The sequence below is a fragment of the Podarcis melisellensis genome, assembly GCF_964234715.1.
Source record: "Podarcis melisellensis genome assembly, chromosome: 3".
NCBI lineage: Eukaryota > Metazoa > Chordata > Lepidosauria > Squamata > Lacertidae > Podarcis > Podarcis melisellensis.
The window spans coordinates 117894477-117917047 of record NC_138530.1 but is presented as its reverse complement, the minus strand read 5'-3'; the positions used below and the strand labels follow the sequence as shown (position 1 = coordinate 117917047).

At 43.4% G+C, this 22571-nt stretch overlaps 1 protein-coding gene across 8 annotated transcripts in view; it reads left to right on the top strand.

The window, feature by feature from the left end:
• The first annotated feature begins 1646 nt into the window (after positions 1–1646).
• Positions 1647–22571, top strand: part of WDPCP (WD repeat containing planar cell polarity effector) — a 170431-nt gene continuing 149506 nt past the window's right edge. For 5 of the 8 annotated variants that reach the window (XR_014166928.1, XM_081906219.1, XM_081906217.1 and 2 more), the window contains exon 1: positions 13760–13788. Coding sequence is in view for 4 of the 8 variants with exons in the window: in XM_081906219.1 (XP_081762345.1) it covers positions 13775–13788 (14 nt within the window). In the remaining 4 variants the exon portion in view is untranslated. Of the gene's footprint in view, positions 1717–2271; positions 2290–6622; positions 6692–13759; positions 13789–22571 lie in introns of those variants that run through there. The other 3 variants (XM_081906213.1, XM_081906216.1, XM_081906214.1) reach the window with 3 other exon arrangements.

The window sequence follows — 22571 nt, the reverse complement described above, 5'->3', positions numbered from 1 at the left end:
TCCTTTTTTGTTTTTGCTACCCTTAATAATTACCATAATTATGCAGACACTTGGCCACCTAACTACTCACCCTTAGTTTCAGATCATCCATGAGGACCCCAAACAGATCCTGTGTGCACAGGGGTGAGGGGAGACAACTTCCATTCATTCACTGCGAGAACTGCCCATTTAATTTTCCTCCATGCTTCCTGTACTTTAATCAGTTAAGATGATCCACCCCCTGATAGCAGACATCTAAGTTTGCTCAGGAGCCTTTGATGGGGATTTTGTCAGACTAATAATAATAATAATAATTTATTATTTGTACTCCATCCATCTGGCTGGGATTCCCCAGCCACTCTGGGCGGCTTCCAACAAAAACCAAAAATACACTAAAGTGTCATGCATTAGAAACTTCCCTGAACAAGGCTGCCTGTAGATGTCTTCTGAATGTCAGGTAGTTGTTTATCTCTTTGACATCTGATGGGAGGACATTCCGCAGGGCAGGCGCCACCACCGAGAAGGCCCTCTGCCTGGTTCCCTGTAGCTTTGCTTCTCGCAATGAGGGAACCGCCAGAAGGCCCTCGGCGCTGGACCTCAGTGTCTGGGCTGAACGATGGGGGTGGAGACGCTCCTTCAGGTATACGGGGCTGAGGCCTTTTAGGGCTTTAAAGGTCAACACCAGCACTTTGAATTGTGCTCGGAAACGTACTGGGAGCCAATGTAGGTCTCTTGGTTCATTTTGCCCAGTATTGTCCTTGTCTACGCTGGCTGACAGCAACTATGCAGTGTCTTTCCCACCACTGGCTAGAGATGCCAGGAACTGAATTTAGTTTAGAACCTTCTGCAAGCAATGCAGATGATGTACGGCTGAGTCTGCATACTCACCTACATTTAAAGCACACGATTCCTCCAAAATAATCCTCAGAATTGAAGTTTGTTGAGGGTGCTGAGAATTGTAGCTTTGGGAGATAAACGAATAGTTCCCAGGATTTTTTGGAGGAAGCCATGTGATTTAAATGTATGATATGTAAGTCGCTGACATTACAGCCCTTTCTCAAATAAGTTTAAGATACTTATTTTCTAAGGAGAAAATAAAATCTAAGATCTTACTCATTTCCTTTAATGTGAAATAACATTGAACTGGTTTGCAGGCAGGCAAGTTGCACTTTTGAAAATATTGTTTCTCACGAAATAAAACTTGGCATGACATTCCTGTCTGTTTCTCCTTTGGGGGGCCTGGGGGCGGGAGGACGCGCTGGTGCCCAAACTTATAACTTTGCTACTATCCTGATTTTTCCCATTTCTCTCTTTGGAGAGGAAAACAAGCTGTTAAATGCAGATGCCCTGTACTCTCGAAGTCTACGAATTAGAGTGATACAAATGAGGACCAGCTTAGACCGCAGCGCCAACCACGGGTGGAGCCAGGATTTTTTTGGGGGGGGGGACCGAGTTATCTGCGACCCAGTTGGTCAGTTAGTTAAGTGCTCTCATTTATTTTCTGGATTGGGGGGCGGGCGCCCCTCCAGCTCCGCCCATGGTGCCAACTGAAAAGGACTCGCAGCGTTTCCTGTCTCTGCGCGCGCGCAAGTGAATCCGAGGCCGCCGCGGGCGGATCCACTTGGCTTCCTGGCGGGGATCTCTGCTTCGCCGGTTGCCAAGTGACGCCGAGAAAGCGCGCGCCGGGCGGAAAAGAAGGGATTGCCGCCTTGCCTTCCTCCTCCTCCTCCTCGAATGGTGAGCTCTGCGGGAGACATTTGCGCACTTCGGAGCACCCGAAACTCGCCGCCTTAGCTCTGCTCTTCTTCCCTCGCTTGTTATGTTTTTGGGGGCGGGCGGGGAGAGAAGCCCCCATCTCAGGACCGGCGCGGGCAAGAAGAGGCGGCGGGCCGGGGCCAGTCCCAAGTTCCTCGCGTAGCCGGATTTTGCTTTCCTTTATCCTTTTTATCCTATTTCCCTGATTACGGCGGTAGTTTTCTGATACTCCTGCCTGCTGCCTTTCAGTTTATTTACTGCGCGTCGCTTGTGACTCCTCTCCTCAATATGGGCACCCAGAGCGTATTTCGGGGAAATAAATCGCACTCGGGATGCACCGACACCCTAGTGAGCAGGTCTTTGGGGTTACATGCATTTTTATTGAAGGAATGAAGCAAAAGCAGCAAAAAGTCCCGCAGCACATTTTATCATGGCATAAGCTTTTCCATACTAGTGGCCGCATTGTAAGATGCATTGGATGAAAGCTTAGGTCACGTTTTGGTGTCTAAACTGCTGCAGGACTTCCAGCTAACACAGCTGCCTCTCTGGAAAGTGGTATGAAGATGACCAAGCTTAGCTTTGTAGTCTCAAAGGCAATAATAGTTTGTGGTGATTCATATGATTTAATATAAATTATTATGTTTCGAAAACTTCACTAGAATTTACAGATGTGACAAAATTTCAGTCTCCTTCTCACACCCAATCCTGTATTTCCCAAAAATCAATATAAATCTGAGGTTCTGCCCCCCAACAAAAGCATGTCCCCTTACAAAAATCCTGGCTACGCCCATACTCCACCATCCCACCAGTAAAAAAGTAGCTATTTAAATGTTTGTTTGTAAATAGAATGTTTTATTTTATACAAAACACAATTACATAAAATGATAGGAACATAATGAAATATTGTTGAAGGAGGAAAACCTAGAATCATGGAGCTGGAAGGAACCCCGATGGTCATCTTTCTAGTGCAGCCCCTGCAATGTAGGAAACTCAGCTAAAGCATCCATGACAGAAAGCAATCCAAGCTCTGCTTAGAAGCTTTCAAGGAAGGAGAGTCCACAACCTCCTAAGGGGGATCCATCTACCATGTATTATAAAAAGTAAACAACACTTATTTGTCCCAAGTTGTTCCACACAGAGTGAGAAACCTACAGATACAGGCCAAAAGGCACACAGAAAGTTCTGTATATTTGGGAGAATTTTAAAAAGCAAATGGTCCTCACTGACTTGGTTCAAAAAGATCTTGTTATTTGGCGGAGCCCTGGCTGCAGATTTTCAACCTTTTTGAGTCTACAGCTCCCTTGCCCAACTTCATTCTTTCTGCAGCACCCCTGTGGGTGTCAGGAGCCCAGTTATGTCACCCCTTGCCTGCAGAGCTGGCAGCTTCTCACCCCTTTTTGAAGACTCTCCCTTGTGGAGTGTTCCCTCAGCCTCCTCTCTTTTCTTCCTCTCCTGGGGAGTCCTCCAGGCAGCAGCTGCCACTGCCCTTGATCTCTGAGCTGCCCAAAGAGGTGCCTCCTCACAATGCTCCACAGGGGCCTGGGAAGAGGATGTCCCCAGCCTTAGTAGCCCAACAGAGACTGGCCAAACGTGAGGCCAGCGCCTTACCTTGGGTGCTGCCGGGAATGCATGGCAGAAAGGCTTCTCTTCAGCACCAGCACTCGGCTGCCAGGCAGGGAGCACAGCAAGCACAAGAAAGGCCAGCGCAGTGCCTGCCCGCCTGCCCACCCAGCCTCCCACTTACTGTCCATTCCCACCAGCAAGGGCAGGTAGACTGGCTGGCTGGGCTCCCTCACCCACTTGCTTGCGTACTCCAAGGCCTCCTCTGCTCCTGGCAACCAGCACCCCCTGGTCAGCCCCAGAGGTACCACTTGTGGAGTTTATAGGCAGGGCTGCTGAAAAAAACAAGCCTTTGGGAGGCAGAGACGCAATAGGGCATCAAACGGGAAGGAAAGAAGGACTGAGGCCAGTGTTGCCTGCGGCACTCCGGACCATCACTGAAGGTACTCCAGGGTGCCCCAGCACACTGGTTGAAAACCACTGCTATAGCCTCGCACACCCTTACCTGGGAGTAAGGCCCACTGAACTGACTGTGGCTTTCTTCTAAGTAGACACTTAGCTAGGCGCTGGGGTGGATTGCACTATGCTCCTTGCAGAGTTAGGCCCAGACTGCCATTGGACCCAGCACTAGCGGCAGCAACAAACAGCTCTTGCTCGCCCAGCCCAACCCATTGCCACTCCACCACCGCACTTACCAGACCTGGGTGTTCAGGATCGGGAGCCTCAGTGATAGTCCAGCGATTAGCTGGAAACAAACCAGGACTGCTCCAAGAAAAATGCATATGACAAAAAGGAGCGCTAGACCCACAATTATTATTTTTTAAAAAAGATTTTTTTCTTCACTTTTCACTTCCTTCTGTGGTCTCCTTGCCTTGTGCTGTGGCTCCCCCATTTATGCAATTTATAGCTGTGCTCCCCTTGGAATATCCCAGGGGCCCCTGGGGGGCCATATGCCCCCCCCCCCGTTGGGAAACACTGCTGTATACTATCCTTGCCAATTTCCATGGAATTTGGAGGCAACTCGTTTACTTTTTAAAGTATCTTCTAATCTGAATGGTTCTGACAGTTACAATACTTAACTGAGGATCAGATGGCACTTTAGTATCTTAAAATGTTGTGCTAGAAGGAGTTTAGAGACTTTAATTACAGTGCTTGACAACCTGATCCCCCTAACTATGCCTACTTAGAACAAATTTGTTTTGCGTGGGCACTGCTTCTCTTGAAGTATGTTTTGGTCATTTCAAGGTTAGATTACTGCAATGAGCTGCCCTTGAAAGCCATCTGGAAAAAGCAGTGGCGAGGGTCTGATGGGAGCCTTATTATGCAAGTATGACACTGGCTGTGTTGGCTTCCAGTGTTGGCGCTCTCAGTACAAGATGGTGATTTAAAGCCTACATGATTTGGGACCTTGGTATCAGACAGTTCTTGTATGAACCTACACACATTACAGTAATTACAAAAGGATCTTTTAAGTAGTAGTGTAGGAAGGGGTGTGGGGTGCCCAGGGTGGCACTGGGGCTTCAGGGTGCCCCAGTCACTGCCTCCTAGTCCCTCCTGGCCCCCCTCCCAGGCACCCTCCAGACTAGCAGAATACCCTGATTTGGCCTGTAGGTAACAGCCCTACGAAAAACATTTCCAATAGTGCTTTGCTTTACACAACAGACTCCCTCTTATTGTTGAAAAGAAGAATCCTTTCGTGTTGCCAGATAATAAACAGAAAGGCTGAGGCTGCAATGCCTGCAGGGGACTTTGCTAACTAGAGGGAAACCCCTCAGGGCAGAAGCAGGAAGGAGCTCCGTCTGGGCTCCTGGGGGTTTCCCAGAGTGGAGTGGCTGTGGAAGTGAAGCGGGAGCCAGAAATGTTGCGCTGGACCTGGCCTGGGCCTGGAAGGAGGCGCCTGGGGGTCCTGCTGCTCTGGAGCGGACTCTTAAGGAGCGCCATCTCTGGAGTCCTCTTGCTGGGCCATGACACTTGCACCCTGTCAGTGAGGGAGTGGCCAGGCCCCATGTAGCCGCCGCCATCGTGCATGATGTCGTCGAGCCCCTGCCAATCCTGGAGAAGCTGCCACTGCAGATGGACTGTTTGGCCATGTGGGTGAGTCAGCTCTAAAGGGCCCAATGCTGTCTGAAGAAGCAGTGCAGGAGGCAGGCTTTTTTTGGCCAGCACTGGGCCGGCATGTACTAGCTGTGTCTCTCCTGGGAGGGACGAATTTGCTTGGGCATGAAGAAACCAGGTAACTTGCTTCAATTGCATATTCAGGCAAAGGGTCAAAACAGCTAGGACCCAACTCAGTCTGACAACGGCTGTTGCTAATAACGAGGGCAGGGAAAGAAGTACAGGGCTCTTGGAAGTGGATGTGTATATGACAAGTCAGTCTTGTGAGTACGTATTTTCAGTTAGACATACACAGGTCAGGTTATAAAGGGAAAGTCCTTCCTATTTGCCAAGTATACACAATTCCTATGCACAAATAAACTGCCTATTGAGTTGTGGGGTACAATTTACATAATGACTGGAAAGCTGAAGAAATGCAAATGTTGTCGTATGACAGTGGAGTGGAGTGGTGTGTGTGTGTGTGTGTGTATTCTTTGAAAGTTTTGCAATTGGTTTCCCACCTTACAAGGAAGCCTGCTTTGCTTTCACTGTATTTCTGATGAAAATTTGTGGAGTTTTGTCCTTTAAATCAGTAAGCTTTGTAGGCGAATTATTCTACTTTATTATGAAGTTACTTTTAAAATGGCCTTCCTACTGTGTTCTGAGAAATGAAAGAATAGTAGAAGACTGGATAATTCCATGATGCTGTGGTGCATGTTAAATAACTTTATCCGGCATAATTTCCTGGGATTTGCATAGTGAACTTTCATCAGCTGCAAAAAGCATTCCAGTGACACAGACCAGACCAGGCTAAATTGAGAGGCCCAATATGCAGTGAAGTGAGATTGGAGGCAGGCAACTGCAAGAATGGAAACAATGAAATGAGTTGTTTTAGCAGGATGACTTTTCTGTGGAAATTTACATAATTGCCACTCTAGCACAGTGTTTCTCAACCTTTTCTGACCGTGCCCCCCTCCCAACCTTGTTTCCTTCCTGTGGCCCCTCCTGTCTTACCGGTAGAAAGGTAGCTGTTTAAATGTTTTGTTTTGATAAAGAAAAATAGGGGTGGTTTGCTTTTGCTGCCCCACCCCCCAACGGACTGAGTCCCCGAAGTCCATGATGAATGGATGGAGGCAGCGAAAGCAAGGCAGATCTTTATTTCTCTGTTGCAGTAGAGCCCCCCCCCCCCCCCGCAAGGAGGCAAGACCCAGAACCAAGAAGAAACATCTCTTTTAAGGGTTTTCATTTTGGTGTGAAGAAGGACATCCCCTTTACAACAGTCAGAAATTACATCACACATAAGGTTGGGTTTTTTTTTACTGTGGCTCAGGCCACAGGTGTGATATTTCTGAGGATTTAGCAAGTTTTACATAGTTCCAGACACAGTTTACACAGTCTCGTGCCGTGGCCCCCCCCCATTTACGCAATTTTCACCTGAGGCCCCCTTGAAATATCCTGGGGGTACCCAGGGGCCGTATCTGTGACAAATGAGTTTTAATTTTAAAAAAATGTTCTATTTACAAATGAAACATTTAAATAGCTACCTTTCTACCTGTAGGACAGGAGAGGCCACAGGCAGGAAACAAGGTCGGAAGGGGGCTACAGTTGGAAAAAAGTTGAGAAACACTGTTCTTGGGTGTAAGCTCTATAAACGTTTGTGTTTACTTTTTAGTAAAGTTGCATAGGATTGCACTGAGTAATGTTATTAAAATGATTGCTGCAATTTTCAGTCTACCTAGAAGGGAATGAGGGTTGACCTGTACAGTAAACATCTTATAGGTAAGGAACATAAGACACGTGAAACAGCTAAAACTACAATAAATCTACTTGGTGTCTAAATTCATTGATCCAAACTAGTAGTTCATTCTGTTAAAGTAGGAAATGGGACACAAAACAACTGTGCCCATTTAGATACCTTTTTTTGTACTTCTCAGCACCAGTCAAGTAATCTTGAACTCAAACTGCAGGAAATACTTCGAATTCCACTGTAACAATATCCAGCAGAGAATATTTAAGTAGTATTAAGTTTCAAATACCTGAAGCAAAATGCTCTTCAAGCATCATAAGCAGTTGCAGCTTATAAGAACTAGTATAATCTAGTTTCTTTTTACCATTTCCCAAATGAGGCATAGTTTTAATTTTGTCACCAGAAATTTACTGCAGGGGGGGGAATGAATATTGCATTTCATTAAAGATTGTCTAAACTTTAGTATCCCAGGTAAGGCTGGGCGATATCTAATTTTCAACATATCACCAGCTAAACATCACAATATTTTAATATATCACGATATATGGGTCTAACTCTTAAACTGACAAATTTTTACTTACTTTTAACGTATTGTTACAACTGTTGTGTTATAGTACTACTGTACCAGTAATGTTTAAATTGGCACATTTTGTCTAAAAATAGAGCTGTAGAAGTAATCAGTAGCATAGATATCAACACCAGTTATTTGATTGTTAATTTTCTTTTCTACACCAGGCCAAAATAGAAAAAATAGAATGAATAAATTTTAACAGGACAAAAGATTTTTAAATAATATTTTTATTGCAAAAAATGTTCATTTCTTTTATAAACCAGGCTAAACCCCTAGTAACACCAATACGATATAATTTTTTTAACGGCAGGAATCTTGTCTTCAGCTTCTTTATAGAATTATAGAGTTGGAAGAGAACCTGAGGGCCATCTGGTCCAACTCCCCTGCAATGCAAGAGTCTCAGCTAGATCATACATGACAGGTGGCCGTTCAACCTCTACTTAAAAACCTCCAAGGAGTGGTCAGTTGGCTGGATGCTCTCATTCTCTCTTTGCTGCTCAGAGTAGGAAAGCCTCCTGTCTGACCAGTTACCAGGAACGTGCTTTGAGACCGTGTGACAAGCTGACAGAAATATCCCCAGGAGTCCCTCTAAATTAATGTGGAACGATATGGGTGTCTGTAGCTCTAATGGCTTTAGCCCAAACGTAGCAGAGTTTTCCTGCACAGCGAAGAAGCTAGTTGAGGTGGAAATGACTAGTCAGCTAGACTCAGAATAACTATTTACAGGATTTATTAAAAGGAAAAATAAAACCAGCAGAGTTTCTGCATATAAAACAAAGCAAAATAAATCCTTTCTTTCTCTCTCTCTCTCTTAACCATACATAGCACTTCTACTCCTAACACACCCTCTTTACACAAACTGTGCTAGCATTCCTAGATAACAGAGTTGAGTGCTGGTCGTTAACCAATCAGAGTAAGTAGTTTCTAGGTCAAGCAGACATTGGCTTTCTGCCAAGAGTAAATTGACACGGCCTTGAGTTAATTGTGTGAAGCCAGAATCTGTAAGTTTTCATGAGAACCAATTAACAAAAACTGAACATGTTGTCACATGCACCAAGTGGAATAAAACAGGTTGATGTGATAGTATGCTAATTTTGGTGAAACCTTTGCTTTACCTACTAACTTACATGAAAGTGAGGGGAACACAAAGGGACCTCTTTATCAGATCCTGGTGAGAATAAGTTTGATCACAGTCATTCATACATTGGTAACATCCTGATAAGATCATCATGCTCTGAATAGTAGAACTACCTCTGAAATGCAGTGCTATAGAGTTCTAAATAGCCCAAAGGAAAAACAGAACACTAGCTTTATGTTGATTGCTCAGGCTCAGTTCACCTTGTTTGTTGTTGTTGTTTAGTCGTGTCCAACTCTTCGTGACGCCAGGCACTCCTGTCTTCCACTGCCTTGTTCACCTTGTTTAGGTTGCTATATACTGTATTTTTTGCGCTATAAGACGCACCCAACCATAAGACGCACCTAGTTTTTAGAGGAGGAAAACAAAACAAGATAGCAACACAAAGCCTCTTGAGCGAAGAGGGAGGAGCACTCCGGCTGCGCTCAAGAGGCTTTGCGTGTCTATTCCTGAAACCAGAAGAGCAAGAGGGATCGGTGCACACCGATCCCTCTTGCTCTTCTGGCTTCAGTGATAGCTGCGCAGCCTGCATTCGCTCCATAAGACCCACACACATTGCCCCTTACTTTTTTGGAGAGGAAAAGTGCGTCCTATAGAGTGAAAAATACAGTATATTTTGCTTATATATTTTTTTAATTGAATTTAAATGTTACATCACAAAATTAAAAAGAAAATATACCACCCATCGGTTAACAAAAATATGTTATATAGAAAGTAAAATGTTACTAAAAAATAAATGTTACATATACATAAAAGAAAGTTCTTCCATTCTTTAAACCCTTAAATTACATCCTCCTGTATGAACCTGCCCACGATAAGTGTCCAGCAAAAGACTAGCTCTGTGTCCTCTCATGCTCAGAGAGATAGTGGCTGCATGCATTGGGTCAGGTTTTCCCCTGCCCCGGACTTTGACACTCTTCTCTCAACCAGCCACACACCATGTTGCTTATTTGGCCATATATGCTTTCTACTTCCAACAGTTAAGTTGGTCAGGCAATAGATGGAGAGAAGCTTGTTTCTAAGACTGCAATCCTATACACTTAAACTTGGAATTAAAATCTCATCAGACTTGGATCACACCCATAGCATACATTTAAATCACCCCTATACCACTTTAGGGGATGCGGGTGGCGCTGTGGATTAAACCACTGAGCCTCTTGGGCTTGCCGATCAGAAGGTCGGCGGTTCGAATCCCCGTGACGGGGTGAGCTCCCGTTGCTCGGTCCCTGCTCCTGCTCACCTAGCAGTTCAAAAGCACATCAAAGTGCACGTAGATAAATAGGTACCGCTCCGGCGGGAAGGTAAACGGCGTTTCCGTGAGCTGCTCTGGTTCACCAGAAGCGGATTAGTCATGCTGGCCACATGACCCGGAAGCTGTACGCTGGCTCCCTCGGCTAGTAAAGCAAGATGAGCACTGCAACCCCAGAGTCGGCCACGACTGGACCTAATGGTCAGGGGTCCCTTTACCTTCACCTTTATACCATTTTAGCAGTCATGGTGTCTCCCAGAGATTCCTAGGAAATGTAGTTGTTAAGAATGCTGAGGGTAGCTTTGTGAGTGGTCTCCTCTCAACAACCATAACAAACTGCAGTTCTCAGGATTCCTAGCAGGAACCAATGACTATTAAAGTGGTATAGGGGTGATCTAAATGCATGCTGTGGATGTAACTTTACTGTGGCTTATGCTTGAGTATACATGGATAGGATTAACTGTAAATCATTCTTTTAAGATGAACATTCAAATGTTATTGGGGTTTTAATAGGTGATGTAGTATACCATCAAAATAACTTTTTCTCCATCATGGACTGGTTGAGCAAGATCCAGTAGTTCCAAGATTCCTTTTGCTGGGAGCTGTGTGACGTCGGGGATCAATAACAATGAGGCCCAAAAAGGCTACCTGAATAATTCTGGTTCCTTGTGGGCACCATACAGTTCCTCTGTTCCTCTACTACAGTGGTTCTCAATTAGCTAATTACTGAGGACCCCTTATTTTTCACAAGCCAAGCCACGGACACCCTACTTTTGATAACTCTATGGTGGTTACCTCTGCAAAGCAATTTTTTGAACAAAATGTGGGGTAGCTCCTAATAAGCAATTGATTTTAGGTGCACTAAAAAGCAGACTAGGGCTGGGTGATAGCTGGTTTTCAACATCATGGTATATCAGCAGCTAAGTATCATGACATCCTGATGTACCACGATGTGTGCTCCCCCCCCCCCACAAAGATGGGCCAGGCGGTGGTAGAGGGTGGGTGGGGAAGTCTAACAGAGACCTTACCCCATTGCTGGCTCGTGCTGGAGGCAAGGTGGGGGCTCCTTTAAACTTCTCCCTTGAGGGGAGTGCAACTGCACGCCTCTCAATGGAGAAGTGTGGCACAGCGGGCACTTCCCCAGCTGAGGGGGTCTGGGATGCCTTACCTCCCAGCTAGCAGAGAACTACAGTCTATATCTCTGCTCTCCACAAAACTATCCTTCCTGACTGCTGCCTCTGGACTTTTTAAGCTCAGCAGTTCCAGGAGATCTTCATGGTCCCAGGTGGTGTCATCTGCTTGCTGCTCCACCCATCTCTTACCTTGCCTGATTACACTGTTACCCTGGCCACTATACAGGTAACTCACAACTCACGTGCATTTAACTTGCGCACATTCAGCTTTACACACTTTGCAAAAAATGTTTAAAAAATTAAAAGGGAAAAGGGGTGGGTATCCAAGAAAAAAGATTTTGTCAATCCCAGCTGTGGAGTTGGTAAAGCTGAAGGTTGCAAAGGAACAACTGAGAGGCTTAGAATGTACTCTTGATTGTTCCTCTATAACAGACTTCCTCAAACTCGGCCCTCCAGATGTTTATGGCCTACAACTCCCATGATCCCTAGCTAGCAGGACCAGTGGTCAGGGATGCTGGGAATTGTAATCTCAAAACATCTGGAGGGCCGAATTTGAGGAAGCCTGCTCTATAAGCAGGGCTGCCTTTTAAGTTCAGTGCTGACTTGAATTCAAGTCAAGACTGCAAATGAAGAATTGAGGGTGAATTTAGTGCGCTTTTGATTCTTTGAAATTATATGACTCTATAGGTCATTGACAGACTTGTGGCCTGCATCTATCTGTCAAAGATTGCTTTGTAGAGAATCACAGGTGATGTGTCTCTGGAACTGTTTGAATTGTGCTACTTAACAAGTTCTTCAAGATTTTCTATAGGATTCCAACCCCTGGATAAAGGTACCCCCAGGGTGTAGATTAAACTGACAGGTGGGTTAGAAACTGAAATCTATCAATATTCTAATAATTGCTCAGGCTGCTTCAAAGTGTTCTTTAATATTTTCCCAGCATTAAAATTGTAGCAATAAAAATTGACTGTTACCCCAGCGCTGAAAAGAAATATGTAAAATACGTTCTATTGGTTCTGTTCTTGACTAAACTGAAACCTTGCAATTATCATGCAATTGTAGGTAGTTAATTGTATAACATATGTTTTTAGTGTAATTGCTTCTCTTTCTTTGCAGTGAAATCATTTTCCATTTTAGGTATTGACCTACTGACCCAATGGAACTTGATTTTCACCTTCAGTTTTCCCCCTCTAGTTCTCTTTCTTCTCTTTCTTCCTGCTGTGATCAAAGGGGTCCCATTATCTTGAAAGAGGGGGAGAAGGACATTCTCTTGGCATTTTACCGCTGCTGATTCTCTGAAGCAATGTTTTGTCTCTGAGAAGGCATTCAGTGATGTAGTTAGCACGACACATTAAACTATAGTTTAAACTATACTAAAGTTCAGTGAGATCTTCAAACCAGATGTCAAGTGTGCCTTTGGGAGAAGATCAAACTTTTTTGTTTTTAGGCTGACAAACACCAAAATGTGCAAGTGATATGCAGTTGCTTTCACTTCAAAAAGTGGGCAAAGTGAGTTTATATTTTAAACATATTGGCATCTCCAGTGGTCTTTACGAGATGTGCTTCAAGGAATCTTATTTTTTTTAACCATAGAACGAATGATCTTGGGGCAAGTTCTGAGGGATTGTTTTGAGAACCTTCTACTATGTTGAAAGATCTTTTAGCTGACAGCATGAAGATTGACTGCTTCATTTGTAAAGGGAAGGATTAAAAGAGTTAGTCAGAAGTCATTACACTGAATTACATTTTCTTGCTGACAGTGATTGAGATATGTTAGTAATAACTCAGATGTGTAGGTGCCTTTTTCCTCACAGTGTGTTTGGTCTTTTATGAATACTTGAAGTAGGCCCAGTAGTGGGTCATCTAAGAAAAAAGACAGGGTTGTATCCATTCAGGGCCAGCCTAAGACATTTTGGCACTTGAAGCAGACCCTAAAATGGCACCCTGCTTCACCAGGGTAGAATTGTGAGGGACGATCTACAACAGGAACAAAGGGGGAAAGGAAGTTTGACATTGGGTTCCCAGTGGATCCTGCCACCTGAGGCTGTTGTCTCATGGGTGGGCCAGTCCTGTTTTCAATGGCTACCTTCTGCAAAGAGAAGGAGGCCTTCTGCTCATGGGAGAGTCTTCAATCATGCTGAGGCCTCTGCAAAGAGAAGAAGTGGAGACGATTTCTGTCATTTACTCCAGCAGTAATTCCCCTCATGTCACTCTTCCATGTTGCCTAACACCCTGGAGCAGATTTTTAGAGATGGATGGGACTATACAAGGAAGGAGGAATTGGGAACAATCACCTTCTGCTCTCTTCCATTAGCTGAGGCATTTGCTGGTGCAAAAGGCCTTCTGTGTCTTTTCTAGGGATCAGACAAATATGGAATTTGGGCCCATTTCTATGCCGCTGACAGACTTCCAGCCCCAAGGCAGTAGGGAAGCTTGAATTAGCCACACCATCCCATATTGCCCAAACAGCACACGGGTTAAGGGCATGGCTCTTAACAGCTGCATTTTCCTGGCAGTTTGAAATCTGAGTAAACATTGAACTTAGCACCACATGCTAATTGGAAGGTGGGAGGTTTATTTGCTAATTGAATGTTCACATGTTATATGTAGCAGAAGAAGCCTTTGAAATAATTAGGGTTGGACATTTGACCTGTCAAAAAAACTAGGACAAATGACCAGGTGTTTAATTTTTAAAGCCCTAGTCAGCAATTAGTTTTGCTAGAGGGGAGGAAGATAGTAAAGAACCAGGCCTTTGCCATGCTCCAGGGTAGACCTCTGGCAAGCTCATTGCTATAGTCATTGCTCCAGTTATTGATTCCTAATTTAAAGCATTGATTATTTCATGTTACAATAAGAAACAAAGAAAACTAGGCTGCCATCTTCACAAAGTAGAATTCTAGATGATTTTTGATTGGTCAGATAATAAACAACAACAACTGGTCAGTTGATTGGCACCTGAATCCTAGAAGAAATACTTGAAGATCATGGCCACAGTTACCACAAAGTCTTCAGAGGATGATGGGCTAAACCAACTAAAGCATGCTTCCCCAAACTCGGCCCCCCAGATCTTTTGAGACTACAATTCCCATCATCCCTGACCACTGGTTCTGTTAGCTAGCGATCATGGGAGTTGTAGGCCAAAAACATATTGGAGTGCCAAGTTTGAGGAAGCCTGAACTAAAGCAAAATAAAGCTCATATCAAATTAGGCTTCATTTAATTATTTGTTTCCAAAACCTTGTTAGAAGCATGATCCATGTTTGGGTTTTAGGCATGTCTGTATTGGACCTTCTTATGGTCCTTGTTTGGCATGAAAACAACTGTGGGAATCAACTGAGAAATGAGAGTGGTGTGTTGTACCGGTCTCCTTCCTATGCAGTAGGAAAAGTGCTATTTTATATTTGCATGATCTGCCATGGGTTCTGCCTCTGATTATTAGTGGTATGTGCACAGGTGTCAGAGTTTGTGGTAACATTTCAGAATTTTGTTAGAATCAAACTTATTGTTTATGATCAGTTACATGGAGAAGATTTGCTTGTTCATTCGTGTTAAAGGGTTATTTCTTTGTGCTGCAGGCAATACCAATTCATGTTTATAGTTCCCTGTCTACAATTTATTCAAAGTCTCTCCAACGTTTTTTTCTTCATTTATGTAATGAATGAACCTACTTTTCTGAAGAACAGCATAATAAAATTTAATATATACCTGTTGAAATCTAAAACATGTACTTTGTACACTTTTCTCCTTCTGAATACATCTGGGGTGACTAACCTGTGGTCCTCCAGATATTGTTGTACACCAGATTCCATCTGTCCCAGGCAGTAGTCATGGGTAGTGGGAGCTGTACTCCAGCAGAATCCAGAGGGTCAAAGGTTAGTGACCCATTTTCTAAAATCAATAACAGGTTGCATATTTGTTGGATCAGCTATTTCATGTTTGTGTTCTCTAAGAACCCTCAGATGAGTGCTCTCAAGATCCAGTTGTTAATATTAAATTTATATTTTATCCTCAAAATGTGGGAACTTTTCCACTAATTTCAGTGTGCATTGGATGGCATTATTGATTTAATAATATTTATTTGGTGGGAGGCATTTACACTTCTGTCACAATTGAGGAATGGTGGTCTTTTTGTCCTGGGAAACGTCTCTTGCTGCATCACCATATAGATTTCATTATGTGTAATCTGATGTCATTCAACATTTTCTAATACACAGGGTAACACCTGAAATATGGCTGTTGGCAGTATCTTTCTTGCTCGATTTGAACACTCACTTCTCACTATATTTTAATGTCTCTTAAGAGGCATAACAAATCTTTGTGTAGTTTTCCCATTTGTGCTGGAATGATCATTCCATCACATACACCATCATATCAGTTTTCTTGCTATTTTAAATTTAAAGGGATCTTCTAATTGCATATTCTGTGCCTGTGGTAGTTCTGTTCCTATGGCCTCCAATTTCTTATGACATGCCTTGGATTTTCCTGGAGAGCTAATTTTCTGTGTTGTGAATGGGAGTGAAAGCCTCAGGTTCTCTGTTACATTAACAATTTAGAAATATATGAAGAAAAGTCATTCTTCTCTTCCTGGGCAAGATAGACGTTACTTGGAATTAAGTAATCCTTTAATTTAAGTAGATATTTATACAGTGGTACCTCTGGTTAAGAACTTAATTCCTTCTGGAGGTCCATTCTTAACCTGATACTGTTCTTAATCTGAAGCACCACTTTAGCTAATGGGGTCCACTGCTGCTGCACCACCGCCGCACGATTTCTGTTCTCATCCTGAAGCAACGTTCTTAACCTGAGGTACTAATTCTGGGTTAGCAGAGACTGTAACCTGAAGCGTCTGTAACTTGAAGTGTCTGTAACCTGAGGTACCACTGTACATGCTTGAGAACTGGACTGTTCATTTACAATGTCAATGCTTACTGAGATGGGTAGGGAGGATCTCTATTTTTCAAAACCTGGGATGGGGGGGCGGGGGAAGAGATGTAATCAGTATTAAAAACTCAAATATACAAACTAGGTGCCAAATGGCTTCTTCAGCCAGGGTTTATAATCGCCAAAATGGAATGCCTAGTAGCCGTTTTTCAATAAAAATTTTTGGTTCCTAAAATTCTGATTCAGAAGGGGAAAGACAATAGTTTGCTTATTTCTCCTCCCCCAGAACTCTCTTGTATCCCCATAATTCTGTTTGGCAGGGCTGGGGAACCTCCTGGAACAGGGCCATTGTTTGGTGTTGGTTTCATTGAAAACCACATCCTCTTTGCTTCCAGCAGAACTCCCCACTACAGTGGAACCCATTCTGCAATAGGAGAAAACCTTCCATTGCTGGAAGGATCCAAAAAATTGCATTTTAAATGTTGGAAAATGCAATATATCCAGAAGAGATGTTCTAAATATTGAAACACTTTCATCCTATAAAGGATAGAATTTTAAAACAGTCAAGATCCAAGGATCCCCAGGCATGCAGCTCCAGATGGTGGAGATATCAGGTGCTATCCTGGCAAGCATCTTCACTTGATCACAAGTGGCTAATTGTTTTCAATTACATGTTTGAAAAGAGTTGTTACCAATTAGGCCTCTTCTAAGTGCCAATTCTCCACTGTGAAAATGGACAAGAAGATCCCACAATGCCACCTTTTACAGGTATTTTCCCCTGTATAAGAAGAGGGGGGACGGGCGAATGTTTTCTGGAGTGAGCCCGAGATTGTAAGCGGCAATTGGCTGCTTGATTGTTTGGGGGGGGGGGAATGCCAAAAATCACTCACCTGCCAGAACGCAACAAACAACCGCTGCATGCTTTTTAAAAAGAAGAATTGTGGCACACACAGCTTTATAGTGGTCCATAGACTCAAAATACACAGTACAAATAATGGTATATATCACTGTTAAGGCGTAAGAGCCGCCTTGCTAGCCAACAGAGGAGCTTTAGCCTGTACAGTGGTACCTCGGGTTAAGTACTTAATTTCTCCGGAGGTCCGTTCTTAACCTGAAACTGTTCTTAACCTGAAGCACCACTTTAGCTAATGGGGCCTCCCGCTGCAGCCGTGCCGCCGGAGCCCGATTTCTGTTCTCATCCTGAAGCAAAGTTCTTAACCTGAGGTAATATTTCTGGGTTAGCGAAGTCTGTAACCTGAAGCGTATGTAACCTAAAGCGTATGTAACCCGAGGTACCACTGTATATACTGATTTCTGATTCTTGCTGCCTCCGAGAGAAAGTTTGCTACAGCCTTATCCTCAAGGAGAATCTTATCATAAAAGGAGTCAGCAATTCCAGGTTGTTCTGTTAATATTGGTTTGACAAACGCTGTCTAACCTGTTTATACAGACTAGATTATAATAAAATGTGTTTCATACATTCAACATCCTGGGAACATGGGCACAGCCTATCTTGGTATGGGATGCCAGGCACTCTTCCCCTCAACATTTCAGATGGAAAAACATTTAATCTGACCTTTAAAAACGGACAGTGATAGTTTGGCACGGTCAGATTCTTAAGGTAGGGAGGTGTCAGAAAACCCTGCAGATACTGAATTCCTAATGCAGATGAGCCACTGGTCACATATGAGTGAGATTGTAAATCACTGAGGGCAACATCCCATAACCTCTGTTTCACAGTTTTGAGGGCAGTATTAGAGTTGCCATATCTTGAAGAGCAAAAAAGAAGCCACTGCCAGCCCGAGCTGGGGAAAGAGATGTGAAGGTACGCGGGGCCTCATTCCCCAGCTTGGGCTGGCAGCGGCCGCGGCACACAGAACAGCCTGCGCCTGAGGAGCCCGAGCCCAAGCCAATAAACAAACAAACAAACCCCCTGGACATTTCTTTTAAAATATAAAATTCCCCCCGGATGGGCATGTTGGCCCCCCAAAAGAGGACATGTCTGGGATTTCCTGGACGTATGGCAACTCTACCCCTGGGCTATTACAAGGGCAGTAGTAGTTCTAAGAGGAACACCAGACAACACCAGGCATCTCTCTTGGCTACACTACAAACAGAGTTTAACAGCTTTGTATTTGAAAAGTTAAAATCTGCTATAAATTGGATTGATGGAATTAAAGGTGGGATTATACATCTTTCAGATAAATCAAGAAAATCCTAGTCTACTGGCATGCCTTGCAGAGGGGTGTGAAACTACTGTTTTCTAGAAGTCCCGTACTTACCCGTCTGTTAGACGCCCCCAGGTATAAGATCTGCCCCCTATTTTGGGGGACTCAATTTTTAGAAAAAGAGGGGAGATTGCCAGAAGTTGTTGAGCCTCTCTCCCTCCCCCCAGCTGCGGCCAGGAAACACTCCCTAGATCATTTCCCGCACGCAGGTAGAGGGAGTGTTTCCCTTGTGCAGCAGCATCAAGGGAAGTTGTGCTCCAGCCAGCTGGTTGGCAACTTCCCCTGATGCCGCTGCACGCAGGAAACGATCCAGGGAGTGCTTCCCACGCACAGTGGCATTGGGGGAAGCTGCACGCCTCCAGCCAGCGCTCCCAGATAGCTCCCTGCGCGCAGCGGTTTTTTCCCCCCAATGCCACTATCCATGTATTGGATGACCCCAGTTTTTTGACATGATTTTTGTGTCACAAAACCTCGTCCAGTGCACAGAAAAATATGGTATATTGAAATATTTGTTGTTCTGTTTAGTTGTAAATGTATAGTAGTAGTTTAGGTCAAGGGAAAAAATACTTCATAGTGTTTCTGTGTACTTATTCATACAAGTGATGTCTCTAAGGGGTAGCAAATCCCCCCCTACATTAATATAATATCATATCATAATACAATTAAAAGAGCCAATTATCCCATTCCAAATTAAACATATTTGAGTGACTTGCCATGTTCTGATTTAGGAGATGATGTTCCTTCGTACTTCTCATATTTAATCCAAATAATACAGTTCCAGTCTTGATCCTTTATTTTAACAGCCACTGAGGTGATGACTTTCATTCGTATTTAACTATTCCATATCCAGTAATTTGCAAGAGGAGTTTACCGTATTTTTCCGTGTATAAGTAGGTTTCCCCCCTAAAAAATAATGTCAAAAATGAGGGGGTGTCATCTCGCCCCATTTTCTTAAATCTGAGTCCCCCCAAACAGGCGGTGTTTTATAAATGGGGGCATCTTATAGATGGAAAAATACGGTATACAGTGGAACCTTGGATTGCGAACATGATCCATGCAGTAGGCACATTCGCAACCTGCACCATTTGCAACCTGCGGCACCGCGTCTGTGCACACGCGGGTTGCGATTCAGCGCTCATGCGCAAGCGCTGAAGCCTGGAAGTAACCTGTTCCGGTAATTCTGGGTTTGGCACTGTGCACAACCTGAAATTGCGTAAGCTGAAGCGTCTGTAACATGAGGTACCACTCTCCAGATTGAGACCTTGGCACTAAGTGGCATCTTGTCTCCTTCATCCGGAACATGCCTGTTTTTTAAGTCCAAAGTCAGATCCATCTTAAAAAACAGAAGAACCTCCACTCATGGTGGCTGCGTTGGAGAGTTTCCGATACGTGCAGTGCTGTGCATTCAGCATTCCCTGCCCCCCGCATTCTGTGGGAACGGGAGGCAGGCATTGGACAATCTGCAAGTGTAAATTCACCCCCGACCCGGGGGGGGGGCATTGCAAGGATAATTACTCTCAAATTATACTTAATTGGCTGCACTTAACTGGCTTCCCCTATTGTGGGAGCTGCTTTTCGCCATGGCGGCAAACACCAGAAGTCCTAACAGAACCAGTTTGAACCAGCTTAAACGCAAAGAACACTTGCTTTCAGCATAGACGAAACTTGTCAGCAAAAAGGGTTTCAGCTTGCACCAGTTACAAAGTGCTAGCTTCTAGCTCAGGGTTAGGCAACCGAAGGCCCAGGGGCCGGATGTGGCCCAATTGCCTTCTCAATCCGGCCCCGGATGGTCCAGGAATCAGTGTGTTTTTACATGAGTAGAATGTGTGCTTTTATTTAAAATGCATCTCTGGATTATTTGTGGGACATACAAATTTGTTCATTTCCCCCAATATAGTTGGCCCACCACATGGTTGGAGGGACGGTGGACAGGCCCATGGCTGAAAAAGGTTGCTGACCCTTGTTCTAGATTGTAACACACAGAAAAGTTTCTAGAACCTTCTTAAATCAAATAGAATAGAAAATATATCTACACTTTAAACCAATACTTTCTGTACTTCAAAAATGCAAGTCATGACATTTACACCCCCAAATTAGTTTTTTTAGTCACCCCAGATTCATACAAAAAACTCCCTGCTCATTTCTAGTCAATTAAATCTTCAGTTTTGAAGCTTACTGGAATCTAATTTGTAGAAGAATAGTTTGGATAGGTAGTGATTAGTGATTACAAGTAAAATTACGTACAAAGTTAATATGTCTGCTTTGAAAATATTTGTAAAGTCTGAAACATTGCCATGCATATAATGCAATGTTAACTCTGTAAGTAAGTCTTATATCTACTTTTGAGGACGGTAAAGCTGAGCCTAGAAATTCACACTAAAAATACATAAGATCACTTACGCACCTCCTTTGTCTGTAATGGGGATTGCAGAGTAGGTATCTCTGCTCCCTTTGATGTTTATATAAAACAGATAAAATGCATAAATTGGTTATAATCAAAGATGAATTAAAGCCAAATAGCATCCCGGAGGACAAAGCACCCCAGGCGCCCATCAGCAGCCTAACCAAATGACAGACCTAGAGGAAACTTCAAAGCTGCAAATATAACTGCCAGTGATATCCACAAAGAATCTAGATGCTAATAGAAACCTAATTTTCACAGTTCTGAGATACCCAGGTTTTAGAAAAGAAGTGATGGATACTACTCATAAGCCACCTACTTCGTTAAATGTTTTATTTCGCCATTCTTTCAGAAGTACATCATAATATAACAATTGATTAGTAACACAGAAAGGAAAAACATTTGATATGAGATATACTTTTTTGAAACATTAGTATGTTACAAAAGTGTCTGAGTCTTCATATGTTTTAGTAGGAAATTCTTCATTTATTGTATTTGATGTAAAATTATACCCGATTACTAAATTGCATATGTTTGGGGGGGGGGGGAATCATACCAAGATTTCAAAAAAGTTTTTTGGGTGGGAGGGATACCCACAATTGTTACTGCATAATTTTTCTTCTAATATAGTGGCTAAAGTATTAAAAAATAGGTAATTTATGATTTTTTTATTTATTTACGCATTTCATTATGGATGACATGTTCTAATATAAATATGTGGCAATAAGCTTTGCATTAAGTACACTTTTACACACATTATAACAGGTAATAGAGCAGTAATATTTAATAAGCATATTACTTAACTAGATGCTACTCTTTCAAAACAAGTAGCAGTGTGTGCATACTTCTTGACTCTAAACTGGCATAACTCTAAACTTTGCATTATGGCTAAGAAATGTGAAAACGTCTTAAGTACATTTTTAATAACTAAAAATTACCGTAATTCCTATGCATTTGTCTTTAACATCTGGCTCTGTTGTTCAAAGATGGTGTTGTGCAGATTTTTTTATATACTTGTAGACCAAAAAGAGGGTGGGGGACGGGACTTTTTACTGGCAAGAAGCCAAATGCAATTTTGTACACTTACAAAACATACTTTTTCTTTCCATTAATATTCCTCTGGGGCACTCCTTATTTGACAAAAGTATGTTTGTTAGCCTTATTCCAATAACTTTCCTGAGAGTCTTTGGGACTCCTGGTGGGGCCGGCCTTGGCCAGAGGGCCGTAGTTTTGGTCTAAGAGCAGAGGGCGAGAGACCAAGCTTTTGCACTGAAAACTGTTGTATTCGGTCATTCAGTACTGTCTGGATTCACAGATTGACAAAATAGACATGTCTCCACAGACCTGAAGTGCTCGTATGCATAACGCGGAGACTGAAATGAAAGTGATTTGAAGAAGAGTTACAATCTAAACTAGATGTCCACAGAATTTTGTGTGGATCATAAGGGAAGCTTACTTTCACATCCACCCATGGGCATAGCCAAGGGGGGGGGGCAGGGATAAAAATACATAGCTAACTGTAATAAAAATACAGTGGTACCTCGAGTTACATATGCTTCAGGTTACACTCTGCTAACCCAGAAATAGTACCTCGGGTTAAGAACTTTGCTTCAGGATGAGAACAGAAATCATGCAGCGGCAACGCAGTGGCAGCAGTGGGAGGACCCATTAGCTAAAGTGGTGCTTCAGGTTAAGAACAGTTTCAGGTTAAGAATGAACCTCCAGAACGAATTAAGTTCTTAACCCGAGGTACCACTGTACATAGCTAACTGAGGTTCCGCCCCTCCTAACGAAAGGCTTGCTCCCCCCTTAACAAAAACCCTGGCTACGTCCATGCAT